The sequence below is a fragment of the Trifolium pratense genome, linkage group LG2 (assembly GCF_020283565.1).
Source record: "Trifolium pratense cultivar HEN17-A07 linkage group LG2, ARS_RC_1.1, whole genome shotgun sequence".
In the NCBI taxonomy this organism is placed as follows: Eukaryota; Viridiplantae; Streptophyta; class Magnoliopsida; order Fabales; family Fabaceae; genus Trifolium; species Trifolium pratense.
The window spans coordinates 6,939,646-6,957,411 of record NC_060060.1 but is presented as its reverse complement, the minus strand read 5'-3'; the positions used below and the strand labels follow the sequence as shown (position 1 = coordinate 6,957,411).

The window sequence follows — 17,766 nt, the reverse complement described above, 5'->3', positions numbered from 1 at the left end:
TCGAGGCAGAAATACTGGATGTAATATATAAATTGATGTACTTTTTTTGTCTAATTAATGGAAAAATTATTTCTATATTTTTACCGTCTTTATTTCCTTTCATTTTCCTTTTCTGTTAAAAAAAAAAACATTCTGACGAGACACTCGCCTCACATGTGGCGAAAACATCAAAGGTTCGCCCCTGTGCCGGCGAAACACGACACTCCGTCGACCCATGTGTGGCGAGAAGATGTATTTCTCGCCGTAGGTGTAGCGAGCGTTGCAAATGGCAGACGAAATGTATTAATTTCTAATAATCCAAAAACTTAACGGTAAACACAAAGAGATGAAAAACGACATATATAAATTGTCCGGCTAATTTAAAAGAAAATAGTCGATTACATAACGAAAACATCGAAATCCAAGAAATTACTTAAAAAAACTTAATCGATATCCATACGAAAAAAACACGTCAAAATAAAAAAAAAACAATAATAAATCATAGCACGAGGGGATCGTCAATCGTAGAACCGCCTGCGACATTCGCTTTTTTGTCACCCGTTTCCGCTTTCATAAGTTCTTGAAACTTGGTCCGGCGATCCAAAAAATACGACTCCCTTACAGCAGCCTTCGGAGAACAATGGTTCCTCCACTGAGGACACGTCGGAGGTATCAGGCATCCGTCTTTCAACTTCACATGGAAATAATGCCCGGGAATCGAACCAACACAAACAATATGCGAAGAAGGGTCTTCCGGTGGGCTGCCACGCAGCGGGAAAAATGTCAGACAATCTCTGTCTTTTGTCAGATTTACAACGGCTCTATCTAGAATACAAGCTGCGACGTGTCCCATATCCGGGAACGTGAACCATTTTTCCATCAATGCAACACCGTGCCTCCTAGTCTTTCTCTTAGATGGTAAGAGCGCCTCTGTTATATAAGCCAAACGTTTCTCACCCCCATATATATTTAGGTACTCATCCCTGTGCAACTTCAACTCGTTAAGCATGTCATCCTTAATCAACTGAAAATCATGTTCAGAATGTTTGTTGTCCAAAGCAAGGACACGGTATCCGCAATTACCGTCACTCTCGACATCAATGGTTGCTTCAATATAAGGGTGCATAAAAGCAGGCATGCGGTTAATTCGAAAAATTTCAGACGACGACTCACCCGCCGACGAATGTCGCGCCCGTTTGTTAACAACATCCACTTCCGCACTTTCCCTCCTAACTGATTTCTTACCCTTACCAGATGCATGTTCCATATCTAAACCTATATAGTTCAAAACAATCAATCAGCTAATTATAAATCAAAATAGGTACACCAAGCTTGAAACGACACAAGCTCGCCTCACAACGGGCGAACAACTCGTGTCTCTCGCCATACATGGGGCGAAATCTATCAGCGTAAACTCTAAATAAAAAACGAACAAAAAATGCATGAAACAAAAAAATGTCGAAATATCTTTGTGTAATCTTCACTCCTATGATGATTCCGAGCGCATACGAACCAGAATCCAACGATTTCACCGTAGTTTTGGGTTAGGGCGAATTTTTGAGGTTTTTTGAAAAAAAATTCGTTTTTGTAACTTATGCAGGAAGGGGGGAAGGAGCTAGGCATCTGGGGGATGAGAAAAATTCAAAGATCTCCTAATTTTAACACGCGCCTCATTGCCGGCAAGGGATTGCTCGCCCCTATAGAGCGACAGGGGTACTATGGTAATTTCAGGGGGTGTTTGAGTATACGCGAAAAGTAACTCTCAAACACAAAAGCCAAAACGCATGACCCACTATTTCATATTGTCACACAGAACGGAAAACGCAAAATATCTTCTTCTCCGCTGCAGCAAAAGTTTATCAGGTGTTTTCATATTGTCACACAGAACGGAAACACGATACCGCCGCACCATCTTCTTCTCCGCCGCAATTTAATGTCTCCCCTTCAATTCCTCCAACCCAATTGAATACCGACTCATTTTCACTTCTGTTCAAGCACAGATGAATACCATCTTCTGGGTCTGTCTCTCTTTTTTTTATTTTTTATTTTTATTTTTTTAGTTTAGTTCAATTTGATTGTGTGTTTTGAGGATTATTTTGTATTTCCATTAGATATAGCTCAATGTAGGTTTAGCTACAATAGCCACATCTTGTGAATTTAAGTTATTTTTAACTGATATGCGTGTTTATTCTGATTTTTCTATTCTCCTTCTCTTAGTTAGGTTCAGCTTCCTCTGTTTTTCCCTCTTTTCTTTTCTGATTTTTTGTTCTCAATTTATGCTTGTGACCATTAGATAAAATGTGTTTGTTATTAGGTCATACATTGAATACTATGCTTGTTGTTTTGTTTGTGGATGTAGAACATTTGAAGATTAGTATGGACCCTATGGATATAAATGCGGATGAAACAATTTCCTATCGGAACAACTAAGATACAAACAATTTCCTATCCGAACTGTCAATACAACAATGATTCAATTCCAAAGAACCTTCTTCACCAACACCACTTCTTCTCCCTCTCTCAGCCACTTCATGGTAATAATAACAATTAATCACTCTCTTTCCCCTTAATCTCTTCTTAATTTTCAATTCAATTTAATTACTTCATCATTATGTCTTAATTCATTATTAAACTTTCTTGCAGTTTCAACTCAGGTCGTTACACAATCTGTTAATCTCACCGCAGTTACCCTCGCTCGTGAATTTAACTATCAACGCCGTTCAACACCGTAACCGTTTCTCGTTTTGCTCTTTCGGGGTAACTAACTTCAATACTTTGAAGTCTGTTACGTCCGTTAGCGGTTTCGGTTTACCGTTTCGGGTGAATGGCATTGGAAGGAGTTCACGGTTTTTGTTTGCTGTGCCGGAGAAGAAAAGTAAACGGAAGAAATCGGTAAAAGCTGTTGCGGTTCGTGGTAAGGATAAAAAGGATGCTAGTTCTAGTGAATCTGTGGATAAAAATGTGGAGTCAGAGAAAAGTAGTTTAAGTGAAGAGATCAAGAGTGATAAACAGGATTCCAAAATTAATAATGTTAAGAAGACGAAGAAGAAGCCACCGAGTAAGAAGAAAGATGTTAAGACTTCTGCTGCAATTGATTCAATCGATCCATCGAAAGCTGTTGGTGAAGAAGTTTCTAAAAAATCACCTTCCAAAGGGAAGAAGAAGACTAATGTAAAGGTTAGTAATTGACTATGAAGCACATGATGTGTAGATACACGGTAGATAATGTAGTAATTTAAGAAAATAGAAGTGGTTGGATGAATTTGTCAACACTAGAAAGTTATGTTTATTGTTGTTACTACACACTTTAGATTATGGTTGCTTAGTTATTGTAGTTATTATACAATCATTGAAACTTGAGAATAATTGTGCCTCCAATGATGGTGTAGTGATTATAAGTTCTGTAAAACGTTTATCATGTTTGGATATTTAATAGAGAGTGGAGTGAAATGTCCGTAAGTTTTAACTCAACTGACAAAAGTTGATATCGCTAGGTTGTACACTTTCACACGGTTTGAACTTGGGACCTTGCAGTTGTGTGTGTGAGTTTCTGGTGGTAATTGCTACTTCGTGTATAGAGTGGTGTGGAATTCATGTAATAAACATGTATTTTTATTCTTTGGATATTTTAATGATTGAACGGAGAACAACAAAATGCTCAATTTTGTTATTTCCCTAATGAGATGGGGAGAAAAAACAAGGTATTGGATGGGATGGGGTTTGCCCCATTATATCATATTTTAAAGCATTCAAATAAAATATGCTTTTAATGATATCATTTCGTCCCATTTGTCAATCCAAAGAAAGCCTTAGTATTGTGGCCAAAATTGTGAGGCACCGTTTTTTGGGTCTTAACCCTTTGATTCCAAGGGAAAGGAGCTCTTGTAATCTGGTTTGCAATTTGAAACACTGGTATAGTGCTTGGTGTTCTTTTAATTTTAAGCATAGATGCTAACATCGGTTTGTTCAGGAGAGTTTGGCTGTTAGCACTTCAAAAGAGATACAAGATGGTTCTGCTTCTACAAGGTCAAAGAAAAAGGACGTAAACTCTAGCCAGGTTGATCTTGAAAAGCCGCTAGGAAATTTTACGGGAAAACCACTGTATCCTCCTATGGGAAAGTCTGTGATGGTCGTGGAGTCTGCTACGAAGGCAAAGGTTATTCAGAGATACCTTGGTGATTTGTATGAAGTATTGCCAAGCTATGGTCATGTAAGAGACTTGGCTGCAAGGTCTGGATCTGTGCGGCCTGACGATGATTTTAGTATGGTGTGGGAAGTTCCACCATCTGCCTGGACTCAGCTGAAGAGCATCAATCTTGCATTGAGCGGGTACATTCTCACGTCCACTTACTCTAGTTTTCCAGCAGCACCAGTTCATTATATTAGTATATTCTCTGTGGGTGCACTAATAATGGTTGTTCAGTATTTGTTATGTTATTAAGCAAATTACTTATGATTAATTGCTATGGATTGTTTCACTCCCATGCTTTTATGCACAAGTGTCTGACAACCTGTCTCTTGCTTAATTCATTTTATGTTGTTTCACAGAGCAGAAAATCTTATTATTGCATCAGATCCTGATCGCGAGGGAGAGGCTATCGCTTGGCACATAATTGAGATGTTACACCAACAAGGAGCTCTGCGCGATAATGTTTTTCTGGCTAGAGTTGTCTTTCATGAAATAACCGAGCAATCTATAAAAACTGCTTTGCAAGCTCCGCGAGAGATTGATGTGAATTTGGTTCATGCTTACCTTGCACGGAGGGCCCTCGATTATTTGATTGGGTTTAATATTTCACCATTACTGTGGAGGAAGTTACCGGGTTGCCAATCAGCAGGAAGAGTTCAATCTGCTGCACTTTCTTTTATATGTGATAGAGAAATGGAAATTGATCAATTTAAACCCAAGGAGTATTGGACTATGGAGGCCAAGTTTGATAGGAAAGAGCGGATATCAAACAAGGACGTAACATTTCGTGGTCGCTTGACCCATTTTGATTCTAACAAGTTGACTCAATTTTCAATTACCTCTGATGGGGAGGCAAGGGATATTGAAGGCAAGGTAAACTCTGCAGAGTTTCAGGTTATTAGCATGAAAAAAAACAAAGTTCGAAGCAATCCTCCAACACCTTATATAACATCAACACTTCAGCAAGATGCTGGAAATAAATTGAAATTCTCAGCAAGTCAGACAATGAAGGTACTAATTTTAGTTTATTCCTGTCCTATTTTCCTACATGACGTTGACATAACAATTATGTATTAACCATGCCAGTAATGAACAATATTTGGTTTTCCCCTGGAATTATGATTTGATTATGTTTACATTTTAGATTTTCTAGAATTACTTTTATCGTTAATGTCTATTGAATTATGAATGCAGATTGCTCAGAAACTCTACGAGGGAGTTGAACTGTCTAATGGTAAAGCAGTGGGGCTGATAACTTACATGAGAACTGATGGATTCCATGTAGGTATCGCTTTGGTTGCATGAATATATGGTGAAACATTGTGAACTAGTCATTATGCATTGTATATAAATATTATATATCATTAATTGTCCACCGAAGCCGATGTCATCTCAAAATATATCCTCCTCCTTGTGTTGTATAGTAATTATGTCATCGGCTTTGATGTCGTCAGCTTCAATGCCACCGGCTTCGATGTCTTTGGCTTACTGTATTTAACATTGCTTTTCTATAATAATTATGTCATGAATTGTGGCTAATTAAATGTGTAAACTAATCTCCTGTTATCTTCCACATGAGACTCCGTCAAAAAAAAAAAACTTCCACATGACACTGCAATTTTGATTTTTACTAGTGGGTTCACACATGTGGTTGTCATTTATATTTATTTAGAGGTTTTTCTGTCAATCCAATAACTTTGTTTGTGGGTAATCGTTTCTATTTTTAACACTTGGACTTTTATTTCTTAGATTTATGATGAAGCTGTTGCCAATATTCGCTCCCTGATAATTGAAAGGTGATGTGTGCATCTCCATACTTAATTCTGCTTATGCTTGCGACCGGAGCTTCAATACTACTGAATATAAAATGAGTTTATCAGCATGCACCTTACTAGAAGCTAATTTTCTTATATGGATTTTTCATACATTTTTTGCGTAAAAATTACATTTTGCCAACAGATATGCAGGCCATGTTTTGTCAAACACAGCGAAGTATTAGGTTTAGGTTTCATGTAATGGGCTTTTAATATGCCAAATATTTGCGAAGTATTATTTCCCTAAAGTCTAACTAAAAACTGTGAAAATGTACTGAAATTGAAAAGAAAATACCTAAAAATTACTTGAACATGTGTAATAAATAAAAAATGAAACTCAAGAAAATTATTTAAATGTATAGTTGGGATGTAAGAAAGTGGCCCGGGGATGCAAAGTGTAGTTCTGTTCTATCTACATTTAAGTCATTTAATGTTATTTTTATGGAAAATTCTATGGTACATTCCTTAGTTGGAATGTTTTGATACATTCCTAATCTGACCAATGAGGATGCAATGTTGACTAACTTTGAATTATATGGTACAACAACATATATGGTACTTACCATGTATCCTTACATCTATTAATATTTCAACTAAGTCCCTAACATATTAAAAGTTTCAAAATTACCCCAATTTTTAAATTATTTTTAATTTTAGTTGTGATTTGTGATAATTAAAACAAAATTCACTAGTGCAAAAAACACTTATTAAATCGGTTCTGGAAGGCTTTTTAAATCGGTTCAGGGACCGATTTAAATTCCATCGATTTAGTAAGTTTTTTGTTTTTAAATCGGGTTTCAAACCGATTTAAAAGATTTTATTAAATCGGGTTGCCCGATGTCAAAGAGTTTATTAAATCAGTTTGCCCGATTTAAAAAATGTTTAAAAAGTCATCGAAAGTTTTTAAATATATTTGATCCGATTTAAAATCCAAAATTAAATCGGTTCAACCGATTTAAAAAACGTTATTTTAAATCTGTTCATATCTCACCCGATTTAAATTCTATTAATTTTTTTTCTTTTACTATTGTTTCTCGAGTAACATACACCAAAATTTATTTTATCCAAAAATCCAAAATCATCCATTAATAACATAAAGTTACAAAATTATACTTCTACACTAAAATCATCATACTATAATAATAGAGTACCATACACCTAATAGCATAAATTATACTTATATATACTAAAATCATTCCATAATAATAGAGTTAATATCATATACCTAGAATCATCAATTATAAACCATAAAGTTACAAATTTATACTTGTAACCTCGATTCCTTCTATTTGTATGCTTAACTTTGTCTCCTACTTTAACAGTTAACTTATAAGTTGGTTTCGGGAGACCATTCTTAAAATCGCTGGGTTGAATCAATCCTCTCCATTCTTGTGAAGGTGTCTGAATGACATTTGTAGCCGTGTTTGATGATCTAAAACAGACAACAAAACAAGCCTAATTAATACATGAATAAAACAGTCCCAAAATTCCTGCATAAATCAAAATCTCAAATCCCCAAAAGTCATTCATAAACCAGTCTCTGGAAGCACAAGAGTAATGTTACAAAAGCTCCCTATATATAATATCCAACCTATTGCTGTAAGATAACTTACTTTTGAAAACCAAACCTAATTGAATTTTAGAAAGTAACCCAGTTGGATAATCAAAGCAAGGAGCAAGTAGAGGAAGTAAAAATTATAAACGGAATAATAAACACAAACATACAGTACTCAAGTATGATGGAAAAACAAAAGGACGTGGCTGAGTAGCATAAATCAATTAGCAGCAGTACTCAAGTATGATAATTGAATAAATCTCTTTAAAATACTATGATGATTACCAACACATAGTTAACTAGCAATCAGCCAAGATGGGAAATTGAAACTTAAACATCAGCCCTCTCTACAATGAAACAAACATGGTGGCATTTAAGAGTTAGATATGATCATTTTTTTCACCTATAAAGATATAATTAATTTAAAAAATGAGTCTTTATCCAATCTACATACTTTTCGGTTGATGATGGCATCATAAACCTTACTAGTATTCTATCTAGCCTCTCTATACTGCACAATCTTTTCAAATGATGAAATAATATTCTAACAAACTCATCACCATCACCTCCGTGGTGAAACTTCTAAAGTCTTAATATACAGAAAGATTCAATCAAGAAAGATCTTAATATAAGATATAGATATTACCTTTAACTCTTAATTTTTTCAACTCCTTGCAAAAACTAAGTCATGCCAATTGCCAATTATTCCATAAAGACATAACAAGAAATGCCTACAAGATAAGAAAGAATCACAATAGAAAAGAACAAATCAATAGATCAGTGCCAAAGAATAGTATCAGTTTTACTTATGATATATACTAAGCATTAGACACATTTTCTAATTCTACCAAATGCTAACTAAAGACAAAACAAAAGGGTAAGCTCTAAGCTAAAGACAAACAAAACTTATATACTCACAATAAATGGTGTTTGACAATACATTACGTTCAATTTAAATTTTCCACATGCTAACTTAAGGGTTCAAGAAACCAACTATATTATTTCAAACTTTAACTTCTCGCATGACAAATAGAAAATTCCTTTGATTAAAGCAACCAATCCTTAGTGCCATTGAGTTTGTAATATATCCTGAAAGTTATGATAATAATCAATGTCTGTCTATTGATAGAACTTGAGAATAGTATATCATTTCAATCAGTTGGTCAATGAAGAGAACTAAAAATGAAGATTCCAAACAAGCTTCAACTAATGATACCTCTCTATTGGTTTTCAAGTATAACCATATCCATAAAATGTATAACTTGCAAAGAATACAAAATTCTGATCACAATATTGCTAAAAAGTACAATCGTCCATAAGAATTATCATTGCTTCTAAACTACCAAATTAAAAGAGAAAAAGCACAACCAAAAATTCTACAAGCAATCAGTACCTGTGAATTGGTAAAAAGTCTTAAATCACAAGGGAACTAAGAAACCATCCAACAACTTATAGTTAGCAACAAGCACAACAACTTTCAAGAACTATCAAATAAAGAGTATGCAATCCAACAAAAATATATTATAAACTTACATAACCATCAAAAGTGGTAATTCATATTTAGAATGCTTTCCTACATGTTCCCAATCTCTATATCCAAAGCATGTACATACACTGGAGAGTTTCCAACAATCAGAATGGTAAAGATAAAATTAGGGATTTCAGCTATTTCAAAGACAAATTTCCACGAGAGTATGACTCTATTTGACAAAAATTAGCGGATATTGAATAGTAGATTAAAGTACCTTACCAAAAGCACCTCTTTATACCTTATTTCATCTATTTAACTAGAATAGATTATCACTGATGTTAAATAAGTTACTGATAACTAAATGTGTGGAGAAATCTACAAGCATCAAGAACGTGGGAAACAATTGTCTAATCGCAAATTCTGGACAGAACTACCAGATTCCAAATCGAAGCTTAGAAACCACAGTATCACACATCATAGAAAATCGAGATTGAGGTAAACATAGTTCGGATCTACTTACTGAAGAAATAGGGATACATATTGATTAAGACTTGAACGTGATGATGGCGGCAACAACGAAGAGAAATGTTGAAAAATCCTTGAAAACTCTGAAAGCAAAATAAAGCGAAACAAAAGGAAAATTAGAATCAGAATCTATTGAAGAATGAGAAGACTAGAATCGAAAGGAAAACCGATTTAACCTTGAAAACTCTGAACAACGAGGCGGAAGAACAAAGTCACCGGTGGTAGTAGAAAGGATTTCGTCGCAGAGGAAGGAAGGTTCGCCGAGAGGCATCAGAGAGAGGGGATTCGTGGAGAGGTGTTTAGGGCTTCGTTGCAAAGAGGGAGAAGTTCGCGGCGAAGAGGCGTTTAGGGTTCGGTTTTGTCCGTGTTGAGGGAGAAGGTCACGTTTGTGAGAAGACTGAGAACCATCTTTCGTTTTCTATTTTATTAATTATATTTTTATTTTAATTATGAAATGTTTTTAAGTCAGGTGGCCTGACTTAATATCACTTCAATTTTTAAAATTCCCAGCGTGTCCCATGATCTTAACATTTTAAATCAGGTGGATGGCAGCTGATTTAAAATCCCTGATTTAAAATGTGTTTTTTCCACTAGTGATTACAACTAAAATTAAATAAAAAACAAAATGTCACAAAATCATACGTTCTTTTCTTTTTTTCTTTGAAACAAACATCATGGTTTACAAAGCTTTCATTCTTCACCAACAAAAAAAGTTCAAATGGCTTCTTTCATTCCTATTCCAAAGAAAAAAAGAAAAACTTGTCTTCTTCCATCACCAACAAAAGAATATTTCTTCATCCTCATCCTGATTGATCAGATCTGATATCAAAGGAAGTTCATGGTGTAGATCTAATAATTCAGATGGAAAAAAACGTAAAAGAAAGTTACAAAAGATAATATATTTGAGTTTATTATAATAGATCTGGATTTAAAGTTACAAAATAAGAACGAACATACCACTTCATCAACAAATCAAATGCAACATCGTTTGGGTAACGGCTGAGTTGTTTTCAAACTTTTGAAAAATATGATTTTAGATTTTTTTTTATTTTAGATCATTTGAATCAAAATTAAAATCATAAATGTATTGTAAATGATTTTTGTGATGCTTCTGGGTATTTAGTTGTTATTTTCGATGTTTAAATGGACCTGAAACTGTCGGGTTAAAGCTTGGGATCGCGGGTCTAAAACCGGGTCGGAGTTACCCGGATGGAGGTTGAAGATGAAGTTTGATATTTCTATCAATCGTAATTGTATATATACTAAATACCGCAAACAATATAAATATATATACACCTGGCCGAGCGGTTAACCTGTTTGGCAATTGCTACCATGTCACGGGATCAAATCCCTATTGCAACATTTTTTGAATTAATTTTTTTTTAAATAGCCTTCAAACTATGGAAAAAGAAAAAAAAAAATCGTAACAAGGGTTTCAAAATTCAAACCCAAGACCTTTAGAAAGTGGCAAATAACTCAATTAGTTAAAGTTACGATTTTTAAGAAACCTTTAATTAATCAAAGAAACCTTTTTGTTACGATTAATAAAGAAAATTTATTAAAAAAATCTTTTTATTAAATATTTCTTTTAAAAAAAAAATGTTTTTTATTCTTGAAAAAAAAATTAAAAATAAAAACAAAAAGTCTCAATTATTAGAAAGATTTGATTGGTTAAAAAACATTTTACATTGGTAAAGGAAATATTTTGAATTCATATAATACTAGCAGGACACCCGTGCGCCCGCACGGGAGTCGCGGCGTTGCCGCTTCTCGGTAACATGAAATAGTAAAAAATAAAAAGATATAATATTTGGTTAAAAAATAGAAGAAAAAAACAACAATGGTAAAACTATCACAAAAAAAATTTAGGTCTCTGTATTAATATATGAATATAAATATAGATAATGTAAAAATTATGAAAAAATAGCCTACCTTATTAATATATTAGTAAAAACATAGGTCGTGTAAAAATCACCAAAAAAACTTAGGTCCATGTATTAAATATTTGAGTATAAATAGTCCCGTAAAAATATGAACAAAACATAAAAAAATAAAAAGAATGTAGAAAGTTTAGTCAATAAAAAAAATTATAAAAAGAATAAGATGAATACAACAAAAATAATATATACAATAAAAAAAAGTAGTATATATTTAGTCACAAAAAAATAAAAAAACAAAAAAAATATAAAAATGGTATATATGAATCTATGCATAAAAATAACACAATATATTCACTTATATTTTAACAATATTATATAACAAATTTTTAAATATTTTATTCCAAATAAATTTATACCTTAATATAATGACAAACTTAAATATCGAATAAAAGTCAATAGACCCGTGTGAATGCTTCGCACGGATTTGTTTATTTTTATTTAAATACATTAATTTATTTTTGGTCTTGCAATACTATCATTAATTTATTGAAATTTTCATATTTTATGAGATTTGACTTTCTCAAGAAGTTTGTATATTAATTTCTAGCTTTCTATAGAAGTCTTTATATTAATCGGGTGTTAATTACGAATTAATTATTGCACCAAAAATATTATGTCAAACTTTGGTATATAAGATAGCTACACTCAAGGAATATGATTTGATGATAAAACAAAATTTTAGAAACATTGCCAAAATTGACTAAAAATATTTTTGCTCTCAGCTTTCTTTCATCTCTTTTTTACATATTCTTTTTACATATTCTTTTCTCTTATTTAGTTTTTTATCATTTCTCATCTCTATGGCCTATATGTTTTTTCTATTGGATCTAAAGAGCATATTTAAAGACGAAGAATAAATTTATTTATTCAATTTTTTTAATATGTTGATGAGATCCTTACAGAAACTGATGCAGATGTCTATGAGAGAAAAAATAACATGTGAGTTGGGAACGGGGAGTGGAAGATTAATATACACCCTCCCCTTTAAAATATGTAAAATTTGTATTATTTTTCATATCTAAATAAATTACATTAAATAAAAAAAATTATAGATAATTAAAAAATCACAAAATATTAAAATTTTAATAATTTATATTTTTCATTCACGGGTAAATTATCTATCTATTATTTATATGTTTAGGAGTTTCTCTCTCATAGTACTTTTCTTATGTGTCATTCTCTATTTGATCACTTGATTAGGTGTCACTCTACTATTTACTAATCTTCTGTGTGGCGACTTATTAGAACATTTCTCTAATTTTATTTATTTGACCTTTGGTTAATTTAAAAAGGCAACCATTACTATAGTAATCAGGTTTAAATCACAAAAATCAAAATCAGAAAGACAATTATTGATATATTAATCGGGTTTAATCACAAAAATCAAATTTAAAAATTATAACTATATATAGAAATTTCTTATTCTTATAAATTAATTTGAACAACATTAGATGTTGAGATTTTTTTTTTCGTTTGAAAAATATCAACAATATTTTCAATTCTTATTTTTTAAGTGTATTATTATTTGATTAATAAAAAAAATCTGTATTATTATTTGAGTGCATTTGTCTAAATTACCTTTAACATAAATGAGTAGTTTTACAACAAATTATTTTTATATTATATACATGCACAAAAAATATGAAAATAAATGAGTAGTCAGTTTATATTCTATATTTGAAAACAATTCAAAACATTATTTATTTTGGTAAGAATTCAATACATTATTATTAGGAGATTAGGAGGCAATCAAACAACTTATAGTACTAACTTGAAACTTAAAATAAACGTAAGGGACCAAATTGATACTTTTTAAACGTAAGGGACCAAATTGAAACCTAAAATAAACGTAAGGGACCAAATGTGTAGTTAAACCAAAAAGTTACATGAGCATACCATTGAGGAGGGTTATATTGACTCCAAGAGTAAGTTTTATAACTTACTCCAAATCTTGACCTTTGATTTTAATTCCAATTAATGGCTAAGATTGATTGATAATAATTATTAAGGTGAGACTTATTTCTTTGTTGCACTGGAAAATAAGGATGATCAAAACATACCTCAAATAGAATGAATTAATGAATTCTACCATAAAAAAAGAAGAAATTAAACCATTAATTATAAAAAATTAAAATTATCAAAATAATGATTCTTCGCCTTTGTTAATTTTTTATACGCATAATAAATTGCATAGTAGAAAGGATAAAAATACTCTACCAAAAAAAAAAGTATAAAAATACAAATGATAACATTTGTACCAACAAAAAAAAGAAAACAAATTTTAAACCAAAAAAAAAAGGTAAACAAATGATTGCATAAAAATAACAATAATTGGTACATTTTCTAATAAAAAATATACAATAAAATAATCAACTCCATTTAAAATAGTTCAACATAACAACGGCAAAGGAACACATGAATAAAACACATAACACAAATAAATAACCAATATTATGTACCAAAAAAATAAATTAAATAACCAACATTAACTCTTGCCATAAGCATAATAAGAGCTAAAAGTTCAAAAGCAAAAGATATAAAAATCCAAAAAAATCATCACTATGGTCCAACCATCATCATAAACGCGGATTGAACAAACATAAAATTAGGTGTATAGGCAAAGAGAAGAAAAGAGCACACATGAAATAAATGGTGTATTGTCAACAAAAAAAAAAAGAAAAAGAAATGTTGTACTTAAAGTGTCCAAAAAAAAAATGATTTATTCGTAAAAAAAACAATTGTGTACTTACAATTAATTGCTAGAGTTAATATATTCTATTTAAAGTATGTTTTGATAATCTTGATTTTCAAGTGCAACAAAGGAATAAGTCTCACCTTAACAATTATTATCAATCCATCTTAGCCATTAATTGGAATTAAAATCAAAGGTCAAGATTTGGAGTAAGTTATAAAACTTACTCTTGGAGTCAATATAACCCTCCTCCATACCATTTTTAGTATAACACCATATTATTCTAAATTTTTATTTATAAAATCCACTATTTTGTTAAAAATGGTAAAGGTCAACATTTTGAAACTAGACTTATAATATGCAAGGTATCAATGAATAAGATTGTGATGAAATGATATGCAGTGCTTATGGGAACGTAGGGTTCTCAACAGGATATAGCTGTTCAAGGCAATTGAAACCTGATTCAATGTGCAAAGATTCATGGATTGGATTTTCAGGTAGGTGGAGTACACAAGGAAAGTTTATACTTATCTTGATAATGTTCTTTGGGAGGCTCAAGAAATTCAATATGGATGCAGGCAAAGCCTGGCACTTGTCCTAGCTAGCATATATATGAATATGATATCAAGCTAGCAAGTATATATTTGTGTAATTAATTAATAATTGTTATGTTTTGTGCTCAAAATGTGTGATATAATAAGGTAGGTAGTTTTAGAACTAATTAAGGCTGTGACACAAACCATCATGGACCATAGGTAAAATCTTGTATTATTAGTTTTTTGAAAACATAATCACTATGGAATCTTTAACATGCATGTGATGTTGAAGCAAAAGTTAACATGACGTTGACTATCATCATTTTTAAGTATTCATTATTTAAATTAAGATATTGAATTCAAGTGATTAATGAGCTTTCTTAGGATGGATCATTTAAAAGAACCTGGGTTCAATTTTTGATGAAACAATTCTTGATCAGACTTTCCTAACTTTACGACCGAACTCTAAATTATCAGGGGCCTCTTCTCTTGGAAACTAGAGGACTAATACCTAAACAAATTATTCATCATTTACTCTATATGTTTTTAATGGCAGAGTTAACATAAATTTTAGAAGAAAAGTCGTAGCAATAGATTCTTTATGGATTCTATCTAGTAATTGAGAGGATTATGTGCAATCTACACTATTTATTTATTTTTTAAAATTAAAATTTCATATACAAAAATTATGAGTGGTTCAGATTCTATTGTAGGGGTAAACTATTGCAGGGAATCCTTTTTCGATTCTTTAATACACACTCTTCTTCACACTCTTTATTGATTAAAAATCAAATGAATGCTGCAAAATTGCTCGGACCTCTAATAGAATATGGTATATGATTGAGTTAATGGTTCCAAATCGAGAGAAGGAATATGTACAACAAAAGTTGTCTAGTCCAATCACATGTATTTTAGCAAAATTAACGCAGCCTATATGAATATTATTTTTAATATGAGTCATAGAAAGTATATTTTATAACAGTCCAAGAATATTTTAATCATAACATTATTTTGAATTGAAAATATACCTATTTTTAATAGGAGACAGAGAAAGTATTATTTGATTCTCTCTTTCAATCAAGTTATAAACGATTTAAAAATTACTTAGAAAAATAAAAGACATTTAAATAAAGCCACCTTATAGCCAATAGCCACATGACTTGTAACCTTAGCAGCATACAAACATTTCTTTAAATACCTTCTTTTGCATTGGAATTCATTGCAACAAAACAAAAATATTCACTTGTAAATTAGTAAAGACAAAAACAGAGATGAATATTTTCTATTGTTTTGGAAAAAAGTTGCAACACCTTTGTAACACATCATGCCAAAAACTTACTTATCTTATCAAATCAATTTTTTTTTTTAGCAGCATGTTTTTGTCGTTTCATTCTCCTAAGAGCAAATCCATTATGGATTCAAATTGTATATTTCATTTCTATTTCCATTTTGGGTTTTGGATTTCTCAAAGTTATAAAGCCTTTAAATCAAACAAAACCTAAAAACTTAGATTTGTTCTTCACATCCATTTCAGCCACAACAGTTTCAAGCATGTCCACAGTTGAAATGGAAACTTTTTCTAATCCTCAACTAATCATCATTACCATCTTAATGTTCATAGGTAGTGAAATCTTCACATCAATGGTAGGACTTCATTTCATTAGATCAAGACTCAAAACCGATCTCGATGAAATCGCTTCTTCTCATGCACGTCTTGCTTCACTAAACCCTTTCATTGTTGATCAAATTCATCTTGAACTTGAAATGGTCACAAACGAGGTACACAATAAATCGCACGAATCTTTACATAGTATATCACACGAATCTTCACATAATAAATCACATGAGTCTTTGCATAATAAATCACACCAATCTTTGCACAATATTTCACATGAATCATTGAGTACAACAAATGAAAATTTAAGGTACTTGTCTATGAAATATTTGGGTTATGTAGTTCTTGGTTACATTGTAATTCTCCATACTACAGGTGTATTTGGAGTTACTCTATACCTTGAAATGATTCCTAGTGCCAAACAAGTATTAAAAAACAAGGGTCTAAACATAACCACATTCTCTATTTTCACAATAGTATCAACTTTTGCAAATTGTGGTTTTGTTCCAACAAATGAAAACATGGTTGTTTTTAGACAAAATTCAGGTCTTTTACTTATGCTTATCCCACAAGTACTTCTTGGGAACACATTGTACCCTGCATGTTTAAGATTTTGTATATGGGTATTGGGAAAATTTTACAAGAAAAAAGAGTGTAATTATCTTTTGAAACATACAGAAGAGGTTGGTTACAAACATTTGTTAAAGGGGAAGCATTCTGTTTTTTTCGTGGCTACTGTTTTTGGGTTGATTGTGGTCCAAGTTACATTGTTTTATGTAATGGATTGGGATTCAGAAGGTTTGAAGGGTTTGAATAATTATGAGAAATTGATTGGTGTGTTGTTTCAAAGTGTGAATTCAAGACATACAGGAGAAAGTATTGTGGATATCTCAATTCTTTCGCAAGCCATGTTGGTATTGTTTGTGTTCATGATGTTAGTTTCTATCTATTTTTCCCTGCGGCTCCTGAATTTGCTTTTTAGATTTATAGGAGGCTCAATAATGTTGTATTTTATTGAGTTTATATATGAAAATTATAGGCAAAGTTTCACAAGATATATGTTTAAAAGTTTATGAGAAAAAGTGATATTAATAACTTAGAAATATAGTGAATATGAAAGTTGTTATCAACAGTTGTAATGATCACAAACATATTTATAGAGGCTTTAGAAAATGTCCATGAAACAAGGCAACTCTTCAAAAAAATCTTATAATAAAAAGTTATCTTTAAAAATCACAATGGTTCATAAAAAGTGCATTCTGTCCAGGATATATTAAATCGGTTTTTACGGACAGTCGATTTAAAAAGTTATGTTTTCAAAATTCAATCGTTGCACTGTTTTGGAAATACAACCAGCAACAGATCGTTTTAACTCGGTTAACGAGCGCACTGATTTAAAAGGCCCTGACAGCTATTTTTAAAAAACAGCTTTTTATAATTTTAAAGGCTA

At 31.7% G+C, this 17,766-nt stretch overlaps 2 protein-coding genes, 1 long non-coding RNA gene and 1 pseudogene across 7 annotated transcripts; 2 read left to right on the top strand and 2 right to left on the bottom strand.

The window, feature by feature from the left end:
* Positions 1 to 478: 478 nt before the first annotated feature.
* Positions 479 to 1,246, bottom strand: LOC123904071. The gene has a single exon (XM_045953763.1). It carries the CDS (start codon positions 1,244 to 1,246, stop codon positions 479 to 481), a length of 768 nt encoding a protein of 255 aa, XP_045809719.1.
* A 535-nt stretch (positions 1,247 to 1,781) lies between these two features.
* On the top strand, positions 1,782 to 5,968 carry LOC123904070 (DNA topoisomerase 1-like). The gene is made up of 7 exons (XM_045953762.1): positions 1,782 to 1,997; positions 2,339 to 2,513; positions 2,623 to 3,156; positions 3,950 to 4,308; positions 4,528 to 5,179; positions 5,363 to 5,449; positions 5,918 to 5,968. The coding sequence occupies exons 2-7, from the start codon at positions 2,448 to 2,450 to the stop codon at positions 5,966 to 5,968; spliced, it is 1,749 nt and encodes a 582-aa protein (XP_045809718.1). The 5' UTR covers positions 1,782 to 1,997; positions 2,339 to 2,447.
* A 1,083-nt stretch (positions 5,969 to 7,051) lies between these two features.
* On the bottom strand, positions 7,052 to 10,124 carry LOC123906691. 5 transcript variants are annotated; one of them, XR_006808964.1, is made up of 6 exons: positions 9,710 to 10,124; positions 9,529 to 9,616; positions 8,754 to 9,151; positions 8,456 to 8,626; positions 8,184 to 8,268; positions 7,052 to 7,414 (listed from the first exon to the last, which is right to left on the bottom strand). It is a non-coding gene; the product is annotated as an uncharacterized LOC123906691 (long non-coding RNA). The 5 variants fall into 5 exon arrangements; XR_006808965.1 differs by having other exon boundaries at positions 8,184 to 8,626; positions 8,754 to 8,966; positions 9,071 to 9,151; XR_006808966.1 differs by having other exon boundaries at positions 8,184 to 8,626; positions 9,071 to 9,151.
* A 5,845-nt stretch (positions 10,125 to 15,969) lies between these two features.
* LOC123904069 lies at positions 15,970 to 17,392 on the top strand (annotated as a pseudogene).
* Positions 17,393 to 17,766: the final 374 nt, after the last annotated feature.

Excerpts from the sequence above, each read along its gene's own strand:
- LOC123904071 (XM_045953763.1), bottom strand. The coding sequence starts at position 1,246 with ATGGAACATGCATCTGGTAAGGGTAAGAAATCAGTTAGGAGGGAAAGT.
- LOC123904070 (XM_045953762.1), top strand. The coding sequence starts at position 2,448 with ATGATTCAATTCCAAAGAACCTTCTTCACCAACACCACTTCTTCTCCC. Across the intron at positions 3,157-3,949 it reads AGAAGAAGACTAATGTAAAG|GAGAGTTTGGCTGTTAGCAC; the intron begins GTTAGTAATTGA and ends CGGTTTGTTCAG. Across the intron at positions 5,180-5,362 it reads CAGCAAGTCAGACAATGAAG|ATTGCTCAGAAACTCTACGA; the intron begins GTACTAATTTTA and ends TTATGAATGCAG.